At 42.2% G+C, this 23,908-nt stretch overlaps 1 protein-coding gene across 6 annotated transcripts in view; it reads right to left on the reverse strand.

Annotated features, from left to right (window-relative positions):
* Positions 1 to 23,908, reverse strand: part of KCNMA1 (potassium calcium-activated channel subfamily M alpha 1) — a 1,447,720-nt gene that overhangs the window by 538,007 nt on the left and 885,805 nt on the right. For all 6 annotated transcript variants that reach the window (XM_085608566.1, XM_085608564.1, XM_085608561.1 and 3 more), the window contains exons 10-11: positions 9,640 to 9,750; positions 6,008 to 6,113 (exon numbers count right to left, since the gene is read on the reverse strand). In XM_085608566.1, the coding sequence (XP_085464692.1) occupies positions 6,008 to 6,113; positions 9,640 to 9,750 (217 nt within the window). The remainder of the gene's footprint in view (positions 1 to 6,007; positions 6,114 to 9,639; positions 9,751 to 23,908) is intronic.

The following is a 23,908-nucleotide window of genomic DNA, read 5'->3' on the forward strand; positions in this document are numbered from 1 at the left end:
TAACACTAGGTACAGAGGCTGGGAGGGCCCAATGGAGTAAGTGTACTGAGGGGGTCCTGCCCATCTGTAACTTCCTAATGGGTGATTGTAACTTCCTAGGGGGTGAGTCAAGCCCAATTAAAACATTTGAAATGTTGTGAAATACTCAAGTGACAAACATCAACACTAACCAGAAAAACTCCAGTGGTGTAATGTCTCAGTGAGTGCATGGAATGAAATCATGCTAATTCGTATGAGCGTAATTAAAACACCAGGTAAAATTGGCCACATGAATAGAGGCACTGATGGTCCTGACGAAAGGTGAGTGACCTGTTGGGTAATAGAAAGCCAGCTGAAACATGTAGCTCTTATGGATCTAGGAGAACTAATGCATTCCAATTACACCCCCTGCCTTTTTTCATTTAGCCAAAGGTGACTTGGAATAAAGCACAAGACAGGGGAGTAGCTTACAGGCATTTTTAACCCATATCAGGATCGCACAAAAGCAAAGTGCTCCCTCTATGAGTGGTGTCGAGCCCACCAGTGGTAGTAGATTCCACCGGGTCTGAATGAGGAAGCATGCCACACAAGCTCCTGTGGGTGGGACCCTTTTTACAAAGATTATTGTTCCCTTTATTGAGATGGATATGGGGATAAAGAGGTACTGACAGGACAGGTAGACATCGTCCTTTTTGTTTTGAACTGATTCTTTGGGAAAGATGAGGTAACCTACCCTATGTAACCTTCTCCCTCCCTAATTGCTGTTGTACCTGGTGATTGGCAGTTAGAAAGTAACCTTGAAAAGGACATAATAGTTCCAAAAAACAGATTTTAGCCATAGCGCAAAATAGTTGGGGTGGCGTCTGAAAATTGTGCTTAGCAGACACTAGGTTGTAAGTAGTAGTGTAGTGGACGAATGAGGCAGTAGAATAGGTGGTCAAATGCTAAGGCATGAGTATCTTTAAATACATGGGGATGGTTAGAATATCCATTTGTGGGACCCATGCAAGGCTAGTGCCGTTAAAATTGTGTAACACTGGCACCTAACAGTGACTCCTATGTTGCCCACTGGGTTCAATGTAGACAGAAATGCATACTTGTTTGACATCGTTTTTTAGAAGGCCTGGGCGAAGTTTGTAGAATTTTACTCCACAAAACTCTACTAAGTGCCATAAAAACTCTGCTGCGCTCCGTGGAGTTCCACAATCTGTGAAGTCTGTTAAGTCGTGCTGCTCGCACTGATTATTCGTGCAGGGAGTTTGTCCTGCGCTGTAAAATCAGCGTGAATGGCACTACACATCGTGCCAGAGGGTGCTGCTGCTTTCTGCCACTCGAGTAGACATTCTACTCGAGTGGCAGCTTCCTCAACGTGAGTGGCAGATTTCTCAACGCAAGCGCTCATGACCTGCCGTGACTGCCTGCGCTGAGAAATCTCGCTAGGAGGAGGTCTAGTGCATTTTTTTCTCTAGCGAGCGCTCGCCAGCTCGAGAGACAAAACTCCATTCCATGTCACTTTGCTGAGTTTTTCTGAACTCCGCGCAGAGCGTGGAGTGGGCTAAACTTGCTGAACTCCGCCGGCAGATCAGAATTCTTCGCCCACCCATATTTTTTAAACCTGCAGTCTCCTATTTTAGATCTGTTTGGAAACAGATCAAAAGGTGCAGAGCTACACATGAGCTGATGAAAGGCACGACAGACACAGGACATGAAAGTCCCCATCTGTAGCAACATCTAGATGTTAATAACTTGTGAATAAGTCCTTTGAAAGAAGCGATATTAAGAGGAGGGAACACCAACCAGCGCAGCATCTCAAGGGCCTCAAACATATTGTGGAGACTCCGTTTTTTAACTCTGATTTAGCATGTGTCTACAAACGGCATTTTAAGTTCATTAAAGTCTTCATGATCCACTTGTAATTTTACAAATGTATAATCTGTCCAACACTTATGACTGCTCGTTCAATCTTGATCTGACACCTTTAAAAAAAACGATGCTTCATGAATACTGATGTTCCGCCTTGCATGAAAATCACGTGATATTTTCCAACAGTCTTAGACACATGCTAAATCAGAGTTAAAAAACGGAGTCTCCACAATATGTTTAAGGGTATTGTGGGAGATGCAGTGTTTTCGGGAGCTTCAGGAAAGTTACAGGCGTCTGGGAAGGAAAGCACATGGTTTAAGTAAAGGGTCACGTGGGCGGCACACCAGGTTTAAATTAAGGCAGTGGCTGAAGACAGTGAACAACTCGTTTTTAGATGGAGAGAAAAGGATGGGTGACTCCTAGCAGGTACGCACGGGGAATGAATTGTAACAGGAAGGTTAATGAAGCATAGACACGGTCTCGTGCAGAGGGGTTGTTTGGACTTTAGAGCCACGAACATGAAAGTATGCTTTTCACATAGGGGAGGAAAGAGAATAGAGAGCAGTGAGGTGAATACGAGGTATAAAGGTTGCAAAATGAAGGGAAAGAAAGAAGAGTTGAGGTGGGTGCTGCAATCACATTAATTTAATGCATGTGATTTTAAACGGGTGAAAGGAGAAAGAGTGTTTCCCGGAACTACAGGGGATTATGACACTGTGAAAGAGGTTTTCGTTACAATTGCATGTGGAAATCATGGAGAAATGAATGACATTTTAAAAGACTTAGATTGTTTTCAAATGAGATAACTTAAATACATTATGGAGGATAATTTTGTAATGTCTGTCTCATTGTTAATTTCAGTTTCCCCGACGAAGGGCCCACCGAGGCCCGAAATGCATTGGGTTAAAAAACTGCTTCTGATGAATACAGCGCTTGTACGTGTTCTAAATTTGAGGTTCGGATGGCCCATTTTGAACATTAGAAACTTAAGGAAATGGCTTTCCTTGCATGACGGTTTGATGAGTTCCAAGAGTCAAAGAATGAAGAGTTTTTTGGAGTAAACAGGAGTAAACATGGTTTCAACTGATATACAAGATAATGCTAAACGCAGTACTGGCAGTGCCACTGGATACGAGGTGGAAAGTCGCCCTGATATGGTGTGGTTATGGTGTTAAAACTGCCATCACCTTCGTAAAGTCCCTCAGGGCTCATGTTCGGCTGAAGGATTAAGGAGTAAATCGAAAATGCTTCCAGTGCAAATCTGAAAAACCTGCTTTGAGACTTTTGCGGAGCAATTTGGAGGCAATTATCTAGGTGGTCTAAAGAAACCATGCAATTTTGGTTCAGCAGACGCTACTAAATGTCCAGCAAAGAGAGCATTTTGAGTTTCTCTGTTCCTTCGATCTTTGTTCAGAAAGTCTAGCTGGAAAATAGGCCTGCATGTTCCCTTTGAATCAGGATAACTATGTAACTAAAATAAGATCATTTCCACATTCATTGAATAGATTCTGTCTAGGGCTTCTTTGGGTAATGTAGCAAATATTCTTTGCTTCAAGATGTTTGTGTAGATGAAGAGGGCAAATCAGGACAGCTGCTTAGAGTCTGAAAGGAAGTAGGCGACTTCAACAAACTGTGGAACTGACTAATCTAAGGTAACTCACTTCCATCGCTGCTGGAATTCCCTCACTGGAATACAGCGCTGTTCGGAAATTAAGGGCTTGATTTAATCTGGTGGATGGGTATTCTGTCACAAACGTGCCAGATTTTCTGTCCGTGTGAATACAAGTGCACTATATCCTATGAGAATTGTAATAATGCAGACAGGATAACCATCACGTTTATGAGAGACACATTCACCAAGCTCTGAATCAGGCCATAGGTCATTCATTGATTTTTGTTGTTGTGACCTAGACATCTGAACAGTCTGCTGTAGGATGACCGGTCGGAAACCTCAGGTTGTGTAAAGAAGGCATATGCTTCCTGGCGTTTAGCCCTTTGAAAAAATGAAATGAATATAGTTTCTCTAAAAAAAAAACTTAATTCTTTGAAAGACAGAATAAATTCTGATGCCTATGATTTTTCTGTACAGATCACAAGGAAATATCTCATATAATCTCCGGTGAAGATGAAGGAATACTTTTCTTATGTCATCAATTTAAAAGAGGTATTTTCTTTGGGAGCATGGTAAGCTTGGGTAAGACACTCTCTAGAGGCAAACAAATGATCAGCCTCCTTGGCATCATCTTTGTCCCTTATCCTTTACAAAGTGAGTTCATACCACTGTTGTGGCCACAAAGCACTAGTCAGAACTTTTTATGTGGTAACCCTGCCAATCATGCATTGGTTGGACAGCGTATGTTTGCAGTATTACCTATGTGGAAGGAGATGGGTGTCATGAGTGACAGCTAGAGGGCTATTCCAGTCCTGCTGCTTTAGGTTTAGTACTGGGCCTAAGCTTTTCGGCGATGTAGTCGAATGTACGCTTTATAGTACAACGCAGTTGTTGGTTCGTACCATCTTGAACAGAAGACACTACGACACAGCACCAGTTATTTGGTTATTAGTAAAGAGTATGATGAGGGAGTCTTTGACGATGACTGAGAAGGATGAAGGTCCAATAGTAGGGAAAAGAAAAATGTTTGATGCTCTTTGGAATTCCTGTTCAACGGTGAAATACATCATTTGTGCAGAGACCGTTCTTGTGGCTGGCAGTCTAAAGTAAAATAGAAGACCCTCTTATGATGGACTTTGAGCCTATGGGTGGTCAGAAGTGGTGTCGGTTTAGATCTGGGATTCCTTCTTGGTATGTAATGGAGTTTGTGTTGCAGCCTTGTGCCATGGGAGGCTTCATATACAATGCAGTGGACCTTGAAAGAGGTGTATCTGCACATAGGGAGGCAATAAGGAGCTTGAAAGACAGGGTCAGAATGTCACTGCTTCAAGGAGGTAACAATGTGTGCTGAGATCTGCCGAGAATGAGGACTGATGCACCCAGGGGTAAGGCTCTGAAAACTCAATTTCATGATAATCAGTACTGAAGAGGCTCAAAACAAGCAAAGCCTTACTGGCTCCTCATTGGAAAAGCAACCAGTGACCCTCTGTCCTACCATTTCCGTATTAAGTTGATCAACTATGTAATCAGGGTCTCTGATCCAGGGCCTTATTTATGAGGCCCTTACGCCACCATTGCGTCACTTTTTGTGACGCTGTGGCGGCGTCAAATCTGTGCCACACTGCGCCATATTTACAAAGTGACGCATCTAGACAGATGCGTCACTGTGTAAACCCCTGCACTACTTTATGCCTGCAACAGGTATAATGTATGCAGGGTGCGTGTTCCGATGCAGAAAAGCCTTGTAGAAGTGTTGCAGTGAAATCTATGAGATTCTATGGCCTCACTGCGTTAAATCTCATAAGGGGTAGCGCAGGCCTTTTCCCAGGGGTCTGCCCCATGTGAAATGACACATTGCTGCAGTTGTGTCTGTTTCCAGGCACACTCCAGCAATGCGCCGTTTGTGCGCCAACAGATACGCCAGGTTCCTGATATATCAGTAAATACGGAGCATCCATGGTGTCGCAAGGAGGGTGCACTGTAAAGTGTGACATCGCTGTTTTACCCCAGCGATGCAATGTTTTTCATAAATGAGGCCCCCAGTATCTACCAGCGGGGTTCCTGGTCTCAGTGGCACTGTCCCCTGACTCCACTAGTACCAAACCTGGCCCCACTAGCAGAGTTTACCGAGAGGGCTTATGGACATGACTGAGAAGGGCAGTCAAAGGGAGGGGGTAAAAAAGAGTTTGAGAGGGCAAAAGATAGCTAGAGAGAGAAAAGAGAGAAAATATATATAGAGAGAGACAGGACAAATAATGCATAAATGCCACCTGAATCCTGTCGTGACCTAGAACAATATGATATGCTTTATATCACATATTGTTTTTAGGCTCCCTTTTTGGACATCTGTTATTTGGCTGGGATGACATTATTGCCAAGAAGCTCAGGCTTTAAAAACACTCTGCTATTTGTAAAATAATTATGCTAAAAACACAAGCACACATGCAAGATGCACGCACAAACACACACGCACACACACAGACACGTACATAAAGTATACTTCTTACTCAACACCAGCCTGCACCAGGGAGCTAGAGAAGATGGGTCACCTACCTTCACTCTTGCCAGGTCGTGGGGGTTCAGTACCGATCCTTGATAGAATTCCACCTGAGTAAAATGCCTCTTGAACAGGGCTTCCAGCTCAAGGTTGGGGGAGATGCTGTATTACAGGAAATAGAGACGTCAATTCAGAAACACAGCCGGTAAGGATTCATTTTTTATGTTTTGATAACTTTTCAACAGATGCAATACCATCGAAGACCCGAATCGGTACTTAGTTTTGATGTGTGCCAAATCTGTCAATCCACGTCACCACCATAGAAAAGCCATCTCCAGGCTTCAAGGTACCGTTACACAATTCTGCATTCTGTGTGGGCTCACCCATGCTGCCCCTCCCCTTTCTCACATCTATTTGTACACTCAGAAGGCATAGGGTGCAATAAAAACAGAGAGCAGGCTTGCCAACAGAAGAAGAACCACTGCCAGCACCAGCCTGGGTCATTATATGGCCTCTCAGAAAACATACAACACATTGTATGGCCTCTCAGAGAATTCAACATCTTCCTTCACACTGTTCCAGGACTTGAACTAGAGAATCACAACAGGCAACAAATGAGGGAATGTCATGCCCAACAACAGAAACATTTTGCGTTAAATACATTGCTCTTCTTTGATGTTTGTTTTACACCGTTTAATAGGCTTCTTTTATTTTCTGGGCCTTATTTATGAGGCCCTACCAGCACTATTTCGCCACTGGAACGTCACTTTTTTGATGTTCTGGTGACGCAATGTGCCACTGGCATATTTATAAGGCCACGTAAAGCCACGTAACGTGGCTTTTCATGGCCTTATAAATATGTGCCCCTTTGACTCAGAAAACTGCGTGAAAGGGGTGTTCCATGGGTGTTGCTGGGGGTGTTCCCAGCAACATCCATGACTTTTTGACACTGCCCAGATTTACGAGAAATCATAAGTCTGAGGCAACGCCAAAAGCATATGCCTCCCCAGGGGAAGCGTAAGGAAGGCACAAAGAGGAGCCTCTTGTCATTGTTTTTGTGCAGGAAGGTTTCTCTTCCTGCACAAAAATAATCATCCCCGCAACGCAGGAACCCTTGCACCATGGTGCAAAGTCGCCTGCTTTGTCGCATGGCAGCCCATTTTGTGCCGGAGCAGGGAAAAAGGACAGGAATGCGCCGTATCGATGTGCCGACCGAAAAGATACAGCGCATTCCTGCCCATTTCTTTTGCCATAGGGCAGCGCAGCAGCAAGGCCTGCTGCACTGCCCTATGACAAAAAACCCATAAATGAAGCCCTGAGTTTACAAAACATATTATTATGTACAATTAAAAAATACAATTGATTTATTGATTCATATATCACTGAGTTGAACCACTGTTTTCTTTATTTTGTGTAATACACAGGCTCTACTTGGCATATGGTGCAGCGTTACGTACGCTATCCTTTTCCCCTGCTTTTCAGATGTGCAAACACTGATTCCCCTGAACCACTCAGGATGAGAAAAAAATAAGCTGCCTTGATGCTCGGGCACCTACAGCACCCCGTTAGTTAGGAGCTGTGATGATGCTCTGACTGTCCCACTGTACAACTCAACACTGTACCATATCTGCTAATTTTTCGATGTGGCATCCCTGCTACCTTTTGCAACTGTATCTCTACGTCAAGCGCACAAAGTGTCTAAGCGACATGTAATGGGGTTACCTTGGCCCACATTTACCATTTTTTTCATGCAGCTCAATGCAGCAAGCCACCTTGCTGCGCTGCGTGGAAGGATTGGAATGTGCCATATTTAACATTATACAGCGGATTCCTGTCCTTTCCTAGCACTGGCTCACATTTGGTGCCTCCGTTGTAGGCAGGATTGTTTTTGTGCAGGAAAGGGACACCTTCCAGCACAAAAACAATCATGAGAGGCATTTTCTTCTTCTGTGTACTGCAGAATGCAGCACATGTAGCAAGAGGAAAAAACGAGGAGAAATTAAGATATTTCTCCTCGTTATGCTTCACCTGGCTAGGAGTTGCATTTTGACGCATTGCCAGGTTTACCACTAATGGTAAATCTTGGAAAATGCCAATATCCATGGGCGTGTGCGTGGGAGCACCCATATTCCACCAATGGAACGGCTCCCTGGAGCAGAGTATTGCAAGGCAGCAATTTGCGTTGCTTTGCGTGACTCTAGATTGATCAAGCCATTCAGGGCCACACAAGGTGGCCTTGTGAGGCCTGTTTAATCTCACTTAGGTTCTGCTTTGCACTTGCGCCCCCTTGCATTCTGCAAGGGCAACCCAAAACCTTGATAGATCTGGCCCGAATGCCTGCAATACCTACTATAGTGGTGGATGTCGATTAAGACTTCCTGAAGCTAGCACGTATAACCTAATTTTCCAGTAATGTATATAAGATATTGTTCTTTAGAGAAAACAAAATAACACTGCTCGGAGTTTATATTCGTTGAGTCATATATGTTTTTTTCTGAACACGGGGGATATTTATTAAGAAATCACTCAGTGCAGCGTGTCACCTTGCTGCGCTGCGTGATAGAGAAAGGGCAGGAATGCGCCGTACTTAACAATATACAGCGCATTCCTATCATTTCCTAGCACTGGCGAACAATGTGCTGCCTAGCGCCAAAGCAGATACCTTTGCATGATGCAGCACACACAGAAAGAGGAAGTAACAAGGAGAAACAAAGATATTTCTCCTCATTATACCTCACCAGGGGAGGCGTAGAATTTTGACGCATTCCCAGTTTTACCAGTGTTGGTACATCTGGGAATGCATCAAAATCCATGGGTGGATGCGTGGTAACACCTGTCCTCCACCCATGGAACACCTTCCCAGGGCAGAGTAACGCAACGCAGAGATTTGTGCTGCGTTGCATTACTTTGGATTTATCAAGCGACGAGGGGCCATGCAAGGTGGCCTTGCGTGGATTGATAAATCTGACTTAGCTTTTGTGTCGCCCTTGCGCCTCTTTGCGTGGCAGAAGGGCGATGCAAAACCTACATAAAGAAGCCCCCAAGTGTTCTATGGTGCATTTTCTCCCACCAGTAAATCTTGACTATTTGACCTTTGACCCCATGCAAGTCAAAGCCCAAAACCCAAAGATGTGGCACTTGGCAATTTAGTCAACTCTCAGTAGAACGTGACTCTTGTGATTTCGAGGACCAGCAATTCTCGTCCCAAGGATTGTCAAAAAGCTCTTAAGTGCAACAGGCCCGAAGTGGCCTGACATATGTTATCTTCCTACATTGGTGAATACGCAAGTACGCGTAACAAGGAGGGAGAATATTTCAAAAGTTAGACCAACAAAGCAAACATTTGTCCATAATGACAATTAGCGGAATAATAACATTTTACACTTAATACGTTCAATATTGTAAGGCTGAATACCAAAATATATTTTGTATTTGCACAATTGCTTTAATACATCAGTTATCATGGAGTGTTCATACTTGAATAATTGCATTTATAAAGTGTGATGTACCTTCTAACTTTAAAAAGAAAAGAAACACCAACCTAATCTGAACTAAAGTTGGTCAGGCTCAAGTAACCTGACCCAAGATGGCTGACGATCTGTTCAGATCACATCACCGATTAGATGGGCTTTCATTCTATCCTGAGTGTTCGTTCTATTCAATATTTTTTAATGCCTGGGACACTTACTTATGAAGAAAGACGATTTCCACATTGACGTCATCCCTGTCCTTGTGCAGGAAGTCCTTCAAGAAGTTCGACACACTCTCGAGGGTGATGTGACCACAGACAACTATATGCCTGTGACGGAAAAATTACAAGGGCACATGTTAATGGCAGATAGAAAGGGAGCCACAAATGAAGATGTTCCTGCAAAAAAAGTGTTAAATTATCTTTGGCACCTCCCTGACAGTTGTCACCGTGAAATAAGTAAGCCCTTTAGAAGTCGTTCCACACAGAAATATCAATGCTGCAGAGATCTCTCCCAGTAGTGGCTGGAAGAGCATTTGGTGGATGCAAAGGATTAGTGTTAAAAATTCCTTCATTTTTCAATGTGATCCACCAATCTGGCCTCAGCGAACCCTTCTCTCATTCGCTCTCTATCTTACCCTAGTCAAAACCATTGATGCACTAAACCAGAGTTCACTGGCGTAACCAGTGAGAGGGCCTCCCTGCACGGTATGTAGAGGGGCCCCCTCCGGGCTCAATCAGGAGCTCTCCGGCCAGAGTGCAGTGCCGGGGGGCCCTTTGGAGCTTGGGGCCCCCCCGCACCGCGGGGGTTGCGGGGGCCTGTGTTACGCCCCTGCCAGAGTTGGCGCAGAGCCCAACTAACTATTGACAACCTGCATGAATAGAGCCCAGTGCTTGATTTGTAACCCTATCCCAGGGCACTATGGATCTTTTGGTAAGCCTTCCCTATTTAAGAACAACATGAAAATAAAATCAGACCTAGTTGAATTGTAATGGGCGTGGATGATTGGGCTGATGCGTGGTCACTAAGGTTCGAGCTGCATGAAATGCAGTCTGGTACACCCCGACTCAGCTGAATTCTGCACCAGTGTAATGAAGAAGTCTTATTTAAAAAACACAATGACTTCTAGAGGATCATGTCATTGAACAAAAGAAATAGTGTACAACTGCCAGAAAGTAAAATATTATGGGACTAATCCATTAACAAAGTTCTGAAGCTACCAAGATCACACACTGCTCACCTACCGGTCCAGGTAGAGAAACACCTGGCAACCCTGGACCGGCTGAGGGACTTAGACGGAATATATGACTTTGTGAAAAAAAAATTAGCAAATTGTTATCAACTGAAAGGGAGTCAATTTAACAATATTATCCCCTAACATATATCTATGGCATAGCTGGAACTAGACACCATTTGGGACAAGAGAAGCAGATACACGTCCACTCATTAGGGTGAGTGTGTACAATGGGTTTACTCATGCTTTAGGCACTGTTTAGGACATTGGGCACCAGTTTTCTTGTCCATCAATAAATATATAGCGAAATAATCCAATATAAATCAGAAACAGGGGTTTTCCTATTGACTTTACAGAAAAAGGCCTTAGAAGAAGTAGGAACAGGCACATTCTCCCCAAGGCACCGTAAGCAGAGGAGTGAACTGAAAAATGAAACCTGTCTTTAGGCCACAAATACCTTACTCTATCTTTCAACTTTGAGGGTGGCATGGGCACCAGAACAAGATGTGGCTTTAAGTCTGGGATTACCCAGTGGAACGGGCAGGCAAGGGCTGGGCTATTCCTCCATCACTTCACTAGAAAAGCTCAGTCGATTCCTGTTTGGTGAGATCAGATAGGTGCATTGCGTCATTTCTTCTGTTTTATTTTATTACTGACACTCATTCACGTTGTCCATCAGTGGACAAAAAGGTGGTGGTTTCGGAGTTTCAAATCTTATTGCCTCAAACGTCCCAGCCAATATCTTTTTCACTTGTTCATATATATTTTTCCCTATAGGTTGGTCAGTCTCTTATACCGTATTGAGTATCTCACTTTACTCTTATGCCTCTTGTATTAGTAGTTTTTTTCTGTATAACAGTACTCTCATCCCTCATTTGACAGTCATTAGTTGACCAATAGCAGTTCTTTAGTCACTGGCACGTGCCTTTGTTTCAGCATTTAGACACCAGGAACCCCTTTATGCAGAGCTTACATAAGGATAGGTGGGGGTGCTATGTAGAACAGCTATTTAAATGACGTATTTCACAGGCTTCAAGCGATTACTCAGCCCTGCACTGACTATCCAGAAGCTCTCAAAATATTTGACTCAGGCTCAGCCATTCCTAAACCTATGCTAAAAATCACTAGCCCCAAATATGACTGCACATTGCATCTTATTCAAGGCCGGACTTGGAACCAAAACCGTCCCTGGCAAACACCTCGGCCGGCCCTGGGGTGGATGAGTAGGGGGTGCTAGCGGAAAGCTTTGTGCTGCTTTTGTTGCTGGGGGTCGTTATTGCAGCTATGCTGCAAAACCGGCCCTGGTAACAAAAATGGCCCCCCAGGGGTCTAAATCTGGCCCCCACCCTGGAGGCCCACTGGAGAACAGTCCGGCCCTGTTCTCATTGCAGACAGCTGAACAGATCGCCGTCAGTATAAATATCCGTGAAGGCACACGTCAACTTTGAAGACATCTTTGATAGCCAGCCATAGTGACTTTAAGATGGCCTTCATCAGTAATTGGAAGAATTGTACAACACGGCCTCCAGACAGACTTTTACTGCACTGCTTGTCATCAGAGAACTTTCAGCTCTCAGACTGTGCCAGTCTTTCATCAGACATTGTCATTTCTTCAGGTCAGCCTTCCAATGTGAGGAAACACGAAAAACGAGAGAATTAGAATCTAAAGAAGGGTGAAAAAGAAGGTAAACAGGCAATGCCACAGGAGAGCTCTTGTGGCACACACATGCACAGTCACACACACACACACACACACACGTACACAAAGCGTACCGGATTAACATATATTTTGCACGGTGTTTGAGTCACAAAGTGATGCAAACCAGCACAATTTTTTAAATTTACCTTCCTGTAAAAAAAAAAGTAACGTAAAGCAGCGCTTTTCTGCGCCACTTAGCATGAAGGGGCGTTCCATGGGTGGTACATGGGTGTTCCAATGCAACCGCCCGTGCATTTTGCCACAAAACCCTATCTACTAACATCAGTAGACAGGGTTTTGTGCCAAAAAATAATGCCGCTTTGAAGCAGGCGTTAAAAAGGAGAAATACTTTTATTTCTACTACCTCTTCCCATTTTGTAAGTGTGATGTACTGGACAGCACACATCCAATGTCGGAAACGTTTTAAAGTTAGTCTAAGGATAGACTAGCGTACACCCTTGCACTTTGGCGTAAATGTGTGTGCGTGGCGCTAGGGAGAGGGAAGGGGAGTGCCATTTCTTATAGCTATGGCGCTGTCTTCCTCTCTCCCTCTCAAGCATGCAGTGCAGCGGTTTTGTGTGCCGCGTTGCTTTGTGTGAAACTTTTGTAAATCTGGACCTGCATCTCTTGGCGTGTCCAGCAGAGAAGGAGGGTCCAGGAGGCGAGCCTCTGCCAGGATCACATATTCTTGTTGAAACAATTTAAAAGAGGGGGTAGGGCTGTGCTGTCAGAACTAATCTGAGTCCAGGAAAGGGAAATGCCACACAACAGCAGCTGGGCACCACACTGTGTTGACTTTTCCACAGAACCTAATGAAATGTGGCGTGCACTGATATTGCAGTATCTGGGAAACTGGTAAATAATTCTATTGAATGCACATGTTTGGTTGCTCTCAGGGACTCTTCCTATGTGCCCTTTATAAGGGTTCCCACTCTAGGCTGACAGCCTCTTTGTAACACCACATCACTGTCACAGAACAGTTGCACAACTCTCACCAGTCACCATCCAACCCCTTTCCAGTCTACCAGCGGCTGTGCCTGACAGGGCAGTTTCGTCAATCAAGAACAGTTCTCTCCCTGCTTCTCTTTTCCCCCACTCTATCTCTGTCTTTCTCTTTGTCTTTAATTGTGTGTGATTCTTGTCTGTCTGTCTGTCTGTCTGTCTGTCTGTCTGTCTGTCTGTCTGTCTGTCTGTCTGTCTGTCTGTCTGTCTATCTATCTACGTACCTGCCTGCCTGCCTTGCCTGTCAGTCTATCCACTGTACAGATTTGTCTTTCACTGTTGGTCTGCTTCTCTCTCTCTCCCTCTTCCTCACCATTACAACCCTGTGCATCGCAGGCTCTACAAACCTTTCCGCTGCAACCACTAGATTCACCCTGATATGTGCCTGTTCGTGCTCTGTGCCTTGCTCATACCTTGGCTTACTGCAATGGAACTGTCACCCCAATGTGATGCTGTGGCCTAGTTGTGCCTGGGTTAGGAATCATTTTGATACCCAGCATTGAATTAAATTAGACACTTTTGGGCTTGCATCTGCAGTGACTAACGCGTTTGAGCCGCTGTGATGCGCCTGCTCTTTGAGGGTGGTCACAGTGAGAGCTCTCCAATATCAGGGAGCTGAGGCTCTTCTGTGGCGCACGAAGTTTTCGGTTCCAAGGATGGAGGGTTCGCAATGGAGAGATGCCAAACGATCGATTCGGAGGAGCAGCCAGCGGCTTACAACAATCTGCCAGATGTAGGTCTAACATGAATTACGTGACCCATCCATCAAGCTAAACATACATAATCCATCATCTGCTGCATAATTTGCAGATTTTAACAAATAAAATGTTCCTAGATCAAACGGATCAAAAGTTACTAAAAATGCAGTGAATGGTTGCTGCTCAGTGGAATGCCCTTCAGAAAGCTCACTGGTCACCTTTTATCTGCCTATTGCTGCCTTTCAGGGTTATACTGGTAAAATTGAGGCACAACTTTGCCCAGACAGTTAACATGTGTACAAATAACAAAAAAAATAAAAAAAAACTATCCCAAAATGTGCAGAGTGAGGCCTTATAATTAGCCTTTTCCTTTAATCAAACCTGCTGCTTTATTTGGCTCTCCACGTTGGATAATTCCAGTGGCACTAGTTCTGAGAAGGGTCTTCAGTGGGTGTTAATAATGACATACGCCAAGAGTACAGGACATGTCTCCAAGCAAGCCTTGTAAGAATTCAATATAATGACATCTCTATATAAGCTTGTTTTGCAAATATTGGAAATAGAACTGTAGCTTTTCAGATTCCGGCTTCTCCAATGAGTAACTCGTAAATGACTTGTAGCCCTCCAGGTATCTACATGTAGCTCTTCTGTGTGCAGCCCAGTGAACTAAATTAGAAGCCTTTGCTTGGTTGAATTAATATAAGTATACAAAAAATTGAAAAGCATGCATCTGAGACGAAAATGTGTGTATTTTCAGACCTCATAAGTGAATGTTTGAGGAAAAATCGCTGAATTTTCAATATATATTTGAAGGTATTTGAGTGATAAAAATCAAACAGTGTTGGGGAGACTGTTACTAATATTATTAACTTGGTGCTAGGGGCTCTGAAGCGAAGGTGGTTACATGATACCAGTAGCGGCCCGTGGAGGGAGTGCTGTGGGGCGGTGGAGGGGCAGGGTGGGGGGTAGTAAACTCTGGCTCATGGCCTACCGGAGTAATGTAAACAAATAAATAAAACAAATTTCGTTGCATGCGCTGAAACGCCAAATGAGTTTCAGCGCGCGCAATGAAATTCGTTTTATTTATTTATTTGTTTACATTATTCGGGTCGGCCGTGAGCCGGAGTTTACTACCCCCCACCCTGCTCCTCCCCCGCCCCACGGCACTCCCTCCACGGGCCGCTTCTGCTGATACCCATGTAGGGGCATTCCACATTGACAAAGCATTTTTTTACCCTGCTGCTGGTAACCGTGCCTCCTGCACGGAGGTGATCACGGCTGGCAATCTTGCATAGGGTGGCCACTAATGTAATTTTGTCTGATGTGGTTACTGTTACATCTGTAATAATATTAGCGGCTCCGGAGGATTTTCATTGAACATAAGTAGCTCTTATTACAGAAAGGGCTGGAGACTCCTGGCCCGGCAAGTTTCTGCTCAGCTGCTGAACTGGAGCGCACATTGCTACTAATTAAGAACACATGCATAGATCCCATGCCAGGGTGAGATGAGGCCTGACGGCTTGTTTGCCCAGCACTGAATTCCAAATATAAGCTCACATCTCAGCCCAACATAACAGTTCATCAATCTTGTTCTACAGTTGGCAAATTCAACATCAAAGACGGGTCGTGGGTGCTAATGGCTTTTCACTGCAACGTTCCCCAGCCGGCGCTAACTCATGAAATAAATATGAGACCTAAGTCTTCTTTGGGGTGGCTTAGGAGTTTGTTAATTAGCTTTGAAACCAGTGGAAGTGCTATTGACATGCTAGCTTTGATTGACAGCTTGTGTGGGTGGGGCGAGAGATGTAGAATAGCTTGACTCCTACACAGGAGAGCAAGACGCTTCGACGAAAGCAGTGGACTGAGGGCTGAAAGCATGCCAAAAGGGAAGGTCAAGGAAGGCCAACTCAGACTTTCCTGACTTCTGATTGGATAACATTCTTCTAAAATCTCCATTTTATAATGTTTCAAATAATGGTTCTTCAGGGCCTCTATGACAACATATACAATGACAAAGAATGCTGATGTACTGTCAAAGTAACCCTTTCCGATGTCACTGAGTCAGAGTGACTCTCTCCACAACTTTTTACAGAATACTTTGGTGAAAGAGTGCCATTGCAAGTATGTTTTTCATTAATGTAAATACATGCGTCTGCATATTAGAATAGGTACCGCAGCCCCCGCTTCCCACAAGAGGGCCTGCACTATGGCTTGTGTCTCAGGGATGTTTTGTGAGCAGATGGCACTTTTATGAACCTCAATCAGCTGATACAACTAGAGTGCTACCCTCCCTCACATAGAATCCCTGTGCACGCCACATGTAAGGAGAAGTTAACACTTTTCATGCAGGGAGCGGTACAGACACAGTATATTTTTAATTCCCTATGATCTGCACGATGAACCTTAATGTTTTGATTAAAAAAAAAATCCTCAGTTCTGAGGGAGGACCTCATGCTCTGGATCTCCAGAGTGGCTCCTGCTGTCTGTGAGGTCTTCTCCTGTCACCTGAAGCTATTGTCACTGGCACAAACCTTTTGGGCAAATTATGCGTTTCTGCTGATAACATCTTCGAGTGACTGTATGACAAACTATCAGAGGCAAAAAATACTGAAATACAAAAATACTGCCAAAATAAATCAAGGACAGAAAGACTGTCTTCCCATACTTTGTATGTAACGAAAAACAAACTTGACTGTAAAAATATAGAAGATCAAAATGGGTAAGTATGTCGATTTTTTAACATTATACAGTATATTAACAACAAAAAAATACTTACTTTAAAAATACATTTAAAAAGTAATATAATATAACAAATATAATATAAACATATACAATTAAAGCTATGCATTACAAACATACAATAAAATATATGTTTTAAAATACTTCCTCATAACTAAAAGGGGGGCCCACCCAAATGCAGTTGCGGGAAACTACAATGAATTCTGCACGATAATTGTAGAAGGATTCAATCTAAATGTAGGAACGAAGGAGGGTTCTTTCGCATTATTAATTGTGGCAGTAGACATGTGTCATGGTGAGAGTAATATGTGTGATTACAATTAACAATTAAATCCTCACCAATCTGATCAACTGTCAGATTAGATTTATAAAGATGAAAAAACAAATCTATCCTTTGTGGAGGCACTTGAGAATCTAGGAAGGGACACCCCTACAAAAAGGATTGGTATGTATTGCTTTATGTAGAGTGAAAAATGTGACAATGTTTGTGAGACCCCAGGATATCTCATATGAATCCATGACCGTGTAGTGTAGACTGGCAGAGTGCCAGTCACTGTGCATCTCCTTCAGTTTATCTGAGGGAGCATATTAGTATTTTGGGACACAATGATTACTGTTCTCTTAATTCTGGTGTTCACTGAAGGGCAATCACAGTAGGCATACGTTCCAGTTCTAATCTTATACCACAGAATGTGTACTACAATTTTTAGGGTTGTTTCCCCCTATTTTAACATAAAAAATATTATTTTATGAATTCGTCAAACGTAGGAAACAGGAATGTTAATATCATGGATTAAAGAGGTCACAGTCAGTCTTGAAGTGAGCTCTGACGTTGCTCCCACAAAGCCTGAGGACTCTGGCTAATATTAGATAAACTCGTTTTTATGTATAATATCTGGATCACCAGAGGTTGCAGGCTCCAGCTTTCAGACTTCCCAAAGGAAAATGAGTGCAATACATGAATGACAAATGACCAAACACGTGCAAAAATAAAGTACGTCAAAGGCTAGTTAGTTATAAAAATAATAATTTAGCAAACGACATTACAGAAAAATGAAAGGGACTAATGAAGGGTTCACATGTTATAGCAACTATTATTTGAAATACTTAATGAAACAAAAGTCATCTTTAGAAAGCTAAATAAATCAAAGAAATGTGCTGATTTTGGTTTTCCAAAATTAACCTTGGAGGGCAGCACTTCGTTAATTTTTGGTACAGAAAATAAGGAATAACTCCTGAGAGTGTGTTGAGGAGTGAAATGTTAGAGTGATTGAAAACACCTTTCTTTACCTACAGTGGAAAATATTCTTGTTAGCTAGTAGTACATTGATGGAAAATTGCCAAGTATTCAGGACTAGTTCACAGACATCAGGGAAATGCTCCCAGGTAGCCAGAACTATCTGCAACTGTAGCTCAGGCCTTCCATCAGATGTCCAGTAACAAGCGGTTCCTACGATTATTCTGCCGCCACATCTTCCATTCTCAAAATGTCTACCGTACTCCCAGGTACCAGGGTGATGGATAGCAAATAGTTGAAATCTCTGCTTGCAGCTGCTCTATTAGTTTTCTGTCTAGACAGTCACAGTTTCTTCTGTCCCTGGGACCTTCTACACCTTAATTCTCTTGGAGACACTTTTCACAGGGCAAGCAGGCTTTCTGGCTGGACTGGCTACCTTTCTTGATTCCTAGAGCAACTTTCTAGCTCCAGAGATTCATGACAGAACTGGAGGAAACATTCACTCCATGGCTCTCTATCAGGCATACCATGGTTCTCCTTTAAGGGAGATGAAAGTCTTCTTTTGTTGTGTGCAAATCAGCTCTCTCCCAGAAAGTGTCCCTGTATCAGCTTCTAGAAAATGAACTAACCCTGTGATTTGTAACACAAAACAAACCAAAGTTATCATAGTTTGCCCTCCAAGGATAAACTGTAGTATGAACCCAGTCCCTTTTTCAGAAAGGGAGGGGCTTTACCTCAAAACCTATCTCAGAGACCTTTGTACTACTGGGACCCAAAACGCATGCTCCGTTGTTCTACCCTGATCTTCTCCAGCACTCCCTGAACTACACCCTCGGGGTTCTACTTCTATTTCCAAAAGATGAAGGAAAGAAAGCCCCCAGCTTTATAGGATCCCCTTGTTCCCCACCCCAGGGTGGAAATGGATCTCCTCTGGCAGGGGCATCCCATCAAAGGAGGCAAATGTTATAGTCTCTTTTGATAGGTGGGTGTCGCCTGGGAGTGGACTCTCATTCCTCAAGCCTATTGTCCTGCAGGACTTTGACTGCATGGTAAGCCACAGTGCCTCAGGTGTAAAGTGGAACAATGAGGAATGAGAGAGATGCAGTTTCTTTGAAGTTTTTTTACTGAGACTCTATGCTAAATAGGTGCCGCTTTTCTCCCACGGAGCATAAGCACCACTAAATGTTATTGAATGGCTAATGCTCATAATGTGCTTGGTATAGGCTCCGCGTTTCAGTGATCTTCCTTCCCCCAGATATTCGCCAGCTGCCCAATGAGTTGTCGTTTTTTAAAGCAGTGAAAATTTAGTTTGTCACTTCTCAGTCTTGTTGGTAAGCTGGCTTTGTGAGGACCTTTTCTAGTGCTGGGATGCCTGCGGGTAGCTACGCACTTTATAAGAAGTGCAGAATAGAATAGAAATAAATACTCTATTTGCAGGTGAGATGAAGATTGTATGGTACCCAGAGTGACCATCACAATGTTGATCACCGTTAGCAATAATTTTTACTTCTTTGTCACTATGCATTGAAGATAGTGCTAGACACCTCTGTTTTAACCCAAAAACAAACCGACCGGCACTTAACGATGTGTCAAGCCTTCGGTGAAGAATCCATTCACCTTCAAAGAAAAATTAAAGGAGGCCCTCACGAGCAACTTGGTAGGAACCGATGTCTGCAGGGCTCCAGAGATTACCTAGAACAAAGGTCAGAACACTGGCGTAACGAAACTAGAGGGAGCCTAACTCCAAGACACGTGGAGGGACCCCCTCCGGGCTCAATCAGGAGCTCTGCAGCCCGAGTGCGGTGCTGAGGGGACCCCCTGGAGCTTGGGGGCCCCCCACACCGCGGGGGCCTGTGTTATGCCCCTGGGTCAGAATTAGGCTTCAAATTACATCTCCAAAATGAACCGTGGAGGGCAGGACATAACGAGTGTTGGAATAATGCTAAAACAAGGAGAAAAATTGACTTTTAAATGAGTACCCCACCAAGCAGAAAACAAACCGGAGTGTATACTACCTGGATATTGTGGGCAAACCAATGATATGCAAAAATATCACACTCTATATATCAAGTATAAAAATATGATGAAGATAAGTATTTACAGGTAAATAGATTTACTACACTTGACTACACATATCTCTACCTGGACCATATGCATTTCGTCAAGGTATGTTGATACACATACTAATATAACTTACCTTCATATTTTGGCACTCAGCACAATAATTTTGCATATCAATATTTTGCCCACAATAATCTGATATACAAACTTTTGGAAAATAGGCCATTGCAACCATCTGCAAATTAAGAAGAACCATAGAACTGGCAGCTAGGAAGCATGGTGATATAGTAGAAAAGGGGCTTGGTTAAGCATCACATACACACAGGGGTATTATTTCATTGTTTTTTAGCTTGACACTCATTGAGCCTAGTAGAATGCGGTCTGGGCATAGTCAGTATAGCCTCCTACCTGTAGATGACAAGAAGACCTGTCCTATTCACCAGAAAACCATCCTGAATGTCTGTATATGTAAACGTTCTTTCCCAGATGGTAACTCAAGATGCCATGTCAATAGTGAATTGTTTGTATCACTGATAAAGTGGATGGTGCACATTCTTCAAGTACATTTAAACCTATATTGATTATCCACATGCTTCTATTATGTATCTAAGATTTGTACATGTATGCTTTTTTAAGGTCCTTGAGCAAAGCCTTCAGAACATTACTGTCCAATGCCCTTCTTGTCTGAAGACTTGTGTTTTGATAGTGCCCTGGAATGTGGTTCAGCACTGGTGCTCATTTATGTAGGATGAAATTAGCATACTTTGTACTAACAAACAGTATACATACAACTACACCATATCCATTGTCCACTGCTCCATCCAACAAAACCTTTGCTCCAGCATGTGAGAATTCTCTTCTTTCTTCCTGTCTTCAGGAAAACTCACCCACACAATAACTCTCTCTTGGCTCCCAAACCTGTTCTATGGGATTCTTCAAACTTTACCCATAAGCCCCTTCCTCAGAAACTCTTCCTTTTCATCGCATTGCCTATCATAGCTTGTCTCCATTATCCTAGTCTATTATAATTTGCTCTTTTACTGCAGATAAAAGGAGGTGACAAAGCATAGAGGCTACAACTAAAATTTGTACTGTTGATGGATGCTATTTGTGTCCAGGTAAGGACTGACTGGAGAGGACTAAGACCAGTGAAATGGTATGTCCAGATTCACAAATCTTTTTCTAGGAATAGTTGCATCATATGCCTTTTGTGGATGTGCATTACACCTAAATATCCAGGCTTGGTTGACAACCCACTTGCTGTCAGTGGATGGTTCTGACAACAGGACTGGTGTGTTTTAGTCTTGAATTTCCAAAAGAATGACAAGCTTATTCAATGAAAATAAGTTTGGTGATTCACATGTTTTACTCATTGAAGTGCATGTGCAAGTCATACATAAGCCATGAGTAAGACACAAATGTTCACAAAAATACTTTGCCAATCAGGCTTGGACATAAATGCTTAATCATATCTAAGGCAGGATTAAGACGCAACTACTTATAGATAAAACTTTGTGAAGCAGGTCTGTATTCTATATCTTTTTCATTATCTATACAAATCAAACCACTGAGTTTCATCATGGACAAGTCCCCTGAGTTTGCCCAATTATAGTGCTTACACATTAACACAGCTGGTACATCATAACTTAAAAAATAGAAAACTCTATAAAAGGACACACTTATTCAATTATATCACAAATATTCTTTTACACTGATATAAGAACATTTTTGCAGTCACAGACATAGAGTCTCTGCATTTAAAATGGTCGAACCACTCTAAGAAAAATAAGCAATGAGAAACATTTTCTGAAGCACTTTTTCTGCTTTGAGAATGGGCCTAGATGATAATATACATAAAACAAATTTACTGCATATAGCTATACATAGACAGTCAGGAATATTTTCTATCTCCCTCTATTAATTTCCATTTATACATACCATTTAAATAAGTTGAAACAAATACATGGTTCAATTATATTTCAAGAAGATATCAATATACTTGAAATAGAAGGCACTTACCGTAGAAATCTGTAGCAAAGAGGTTCCACTGTCCAAACAGCACACAGAGTACCACCTTTCGAATCTTCCTCCATTACACAAGAAAAAACTCAAATGTTTATTTTGAAACTAGTGATGTCAGGGATTTATCCTATGAATCTTTTGGTCTTCTCAAAGACCTGACTAGTGTCTTGCAGAGTAACACCTCCAACTGCTATTTTCCAAATGTTGCAGTCCACAAAATAAACAAGGTCTGTGGAGAGGTTTGCCTTTAGAGGTGGAATGAGGGTGGGGCGGCAGAGGGCGGGTGCTACTTCTTTTGCTGTCAGGACCTCAGAGATACATTTTTCAACTTTCTAGCGTTCTTGTATAAGTGCAGTTATCAATCTCCTTAAGTCACAGACATATAAAGTACCTCTTTTAGAACATCCAAGTGGTATCTAACAACAGATGAAAGAGAAATATAAACTAAAAGAACCTTAAATTAAAAGTTTCAATAGGAGTTGTCGGTAGAACCGGCCATCATTCCAGAGTCCACATACAGGTATGATGATTGGTGTGCGCAGAAGCCCATGTAGCAGCTTTATCCTCTTCCCTAAGAGGTATTTTCTGGACTTCATTCACTAGTAACCTAAAAAGAACTAGCAAATCACTAAACTTTTAAACTGACCTTTTCTATAAGCATTTTTACGCTTATATATAGGTTAGCTTCTAGACTTTCCTTATGTTCATCAACGGATTGCCTAACTGAACTGTATGAATCACATTAACAAACTGTAACAAAAGAAAATCCACGTATAGACCGCTATTATTACTACTTTTTATATAGCACAGAAAGCATGAAACCTTGTTAAACGTGATCAGGCTTATATTTCAGGAGTGCTAAGGCAAGAATACATGTATGAAACAGATTAGATTTAGATTTCAACAGATGGAGAAACCAAACCAATTTTCTGTGTGACTAATTCTCCTGCCATTACCTATTCTACCATCAATTCAATGCTATTACCTCATCTTCCATTATTTCATCAGATTATTTTTAACCTTCAAATTACGGTGTACTGATCTTTACCTTGTCAATAATGGCTAACCCTAGCCCTTACCTATAATAAATATTCAGTTATTGTATTATTGAGTTAAGATTACATTCAATCAATTAATGTCACCTTACCATAACCCTGGTCCTAACATTTACACTACATCTAAGATTTTCAACACCCACCTAATTTTGTAGAATGTTATATTACTTACTTTATTTAAATTAGATTTGAGTCTGTGTTCTTGTCCCAACTCAAACCCAAACACTATGACTTAGCAATAAACACATATAATTATTTTAATTACTTTATAGTATAATTCCATTACAACTCTTATCATAGGCCAACTGCCAGTGTTTATTCTAACAAGCACTAAATATATCATTAATTACCTTAATTTTGAGTTGCTTTTTATCAAATTGTTAGACTCAACCTAATTGTAATGCTAATACTAACACTAGCCAACGTTTATTTAATACAATTGTGTAAATAAAATAAATTTACATTAAATTGTTTTTAAACAGGAATAGCTCCCACTGTTCTAATGATAACTATACCCTAGGCCTAAAGTAATTGATAATTTACCTTTTCTGTTTGAATTTTAAGTTAACTTATTTAATTTATTTACTATATGTTAAATATGTAAAAACAATGATACAACCACCCTACCTCTGCCTAACCAATTGCAATTAAGGTATTATTTTACTGTTAAGTATATTTTATTACATGATTGATGATATATTATTCGATTAATTAAATCAAAATCAAATAAATGAATAATA

The sequence above is a fragment of the Triturus cristatus genome, chromosome 1_2, assembly GCF_964204655.1.
Source record: "Triturus cristatus chromosome 1_2, aTriCri1.1, whole genome shotgun sequence".
In the NCBI taxonomy this organism is placed as follows: domain Eukaryota; kingdom Metazoa; phylum Chordata; class Amphibia; order Caudata; family Salamandridae; genus Triturus; species Triturus cristatus.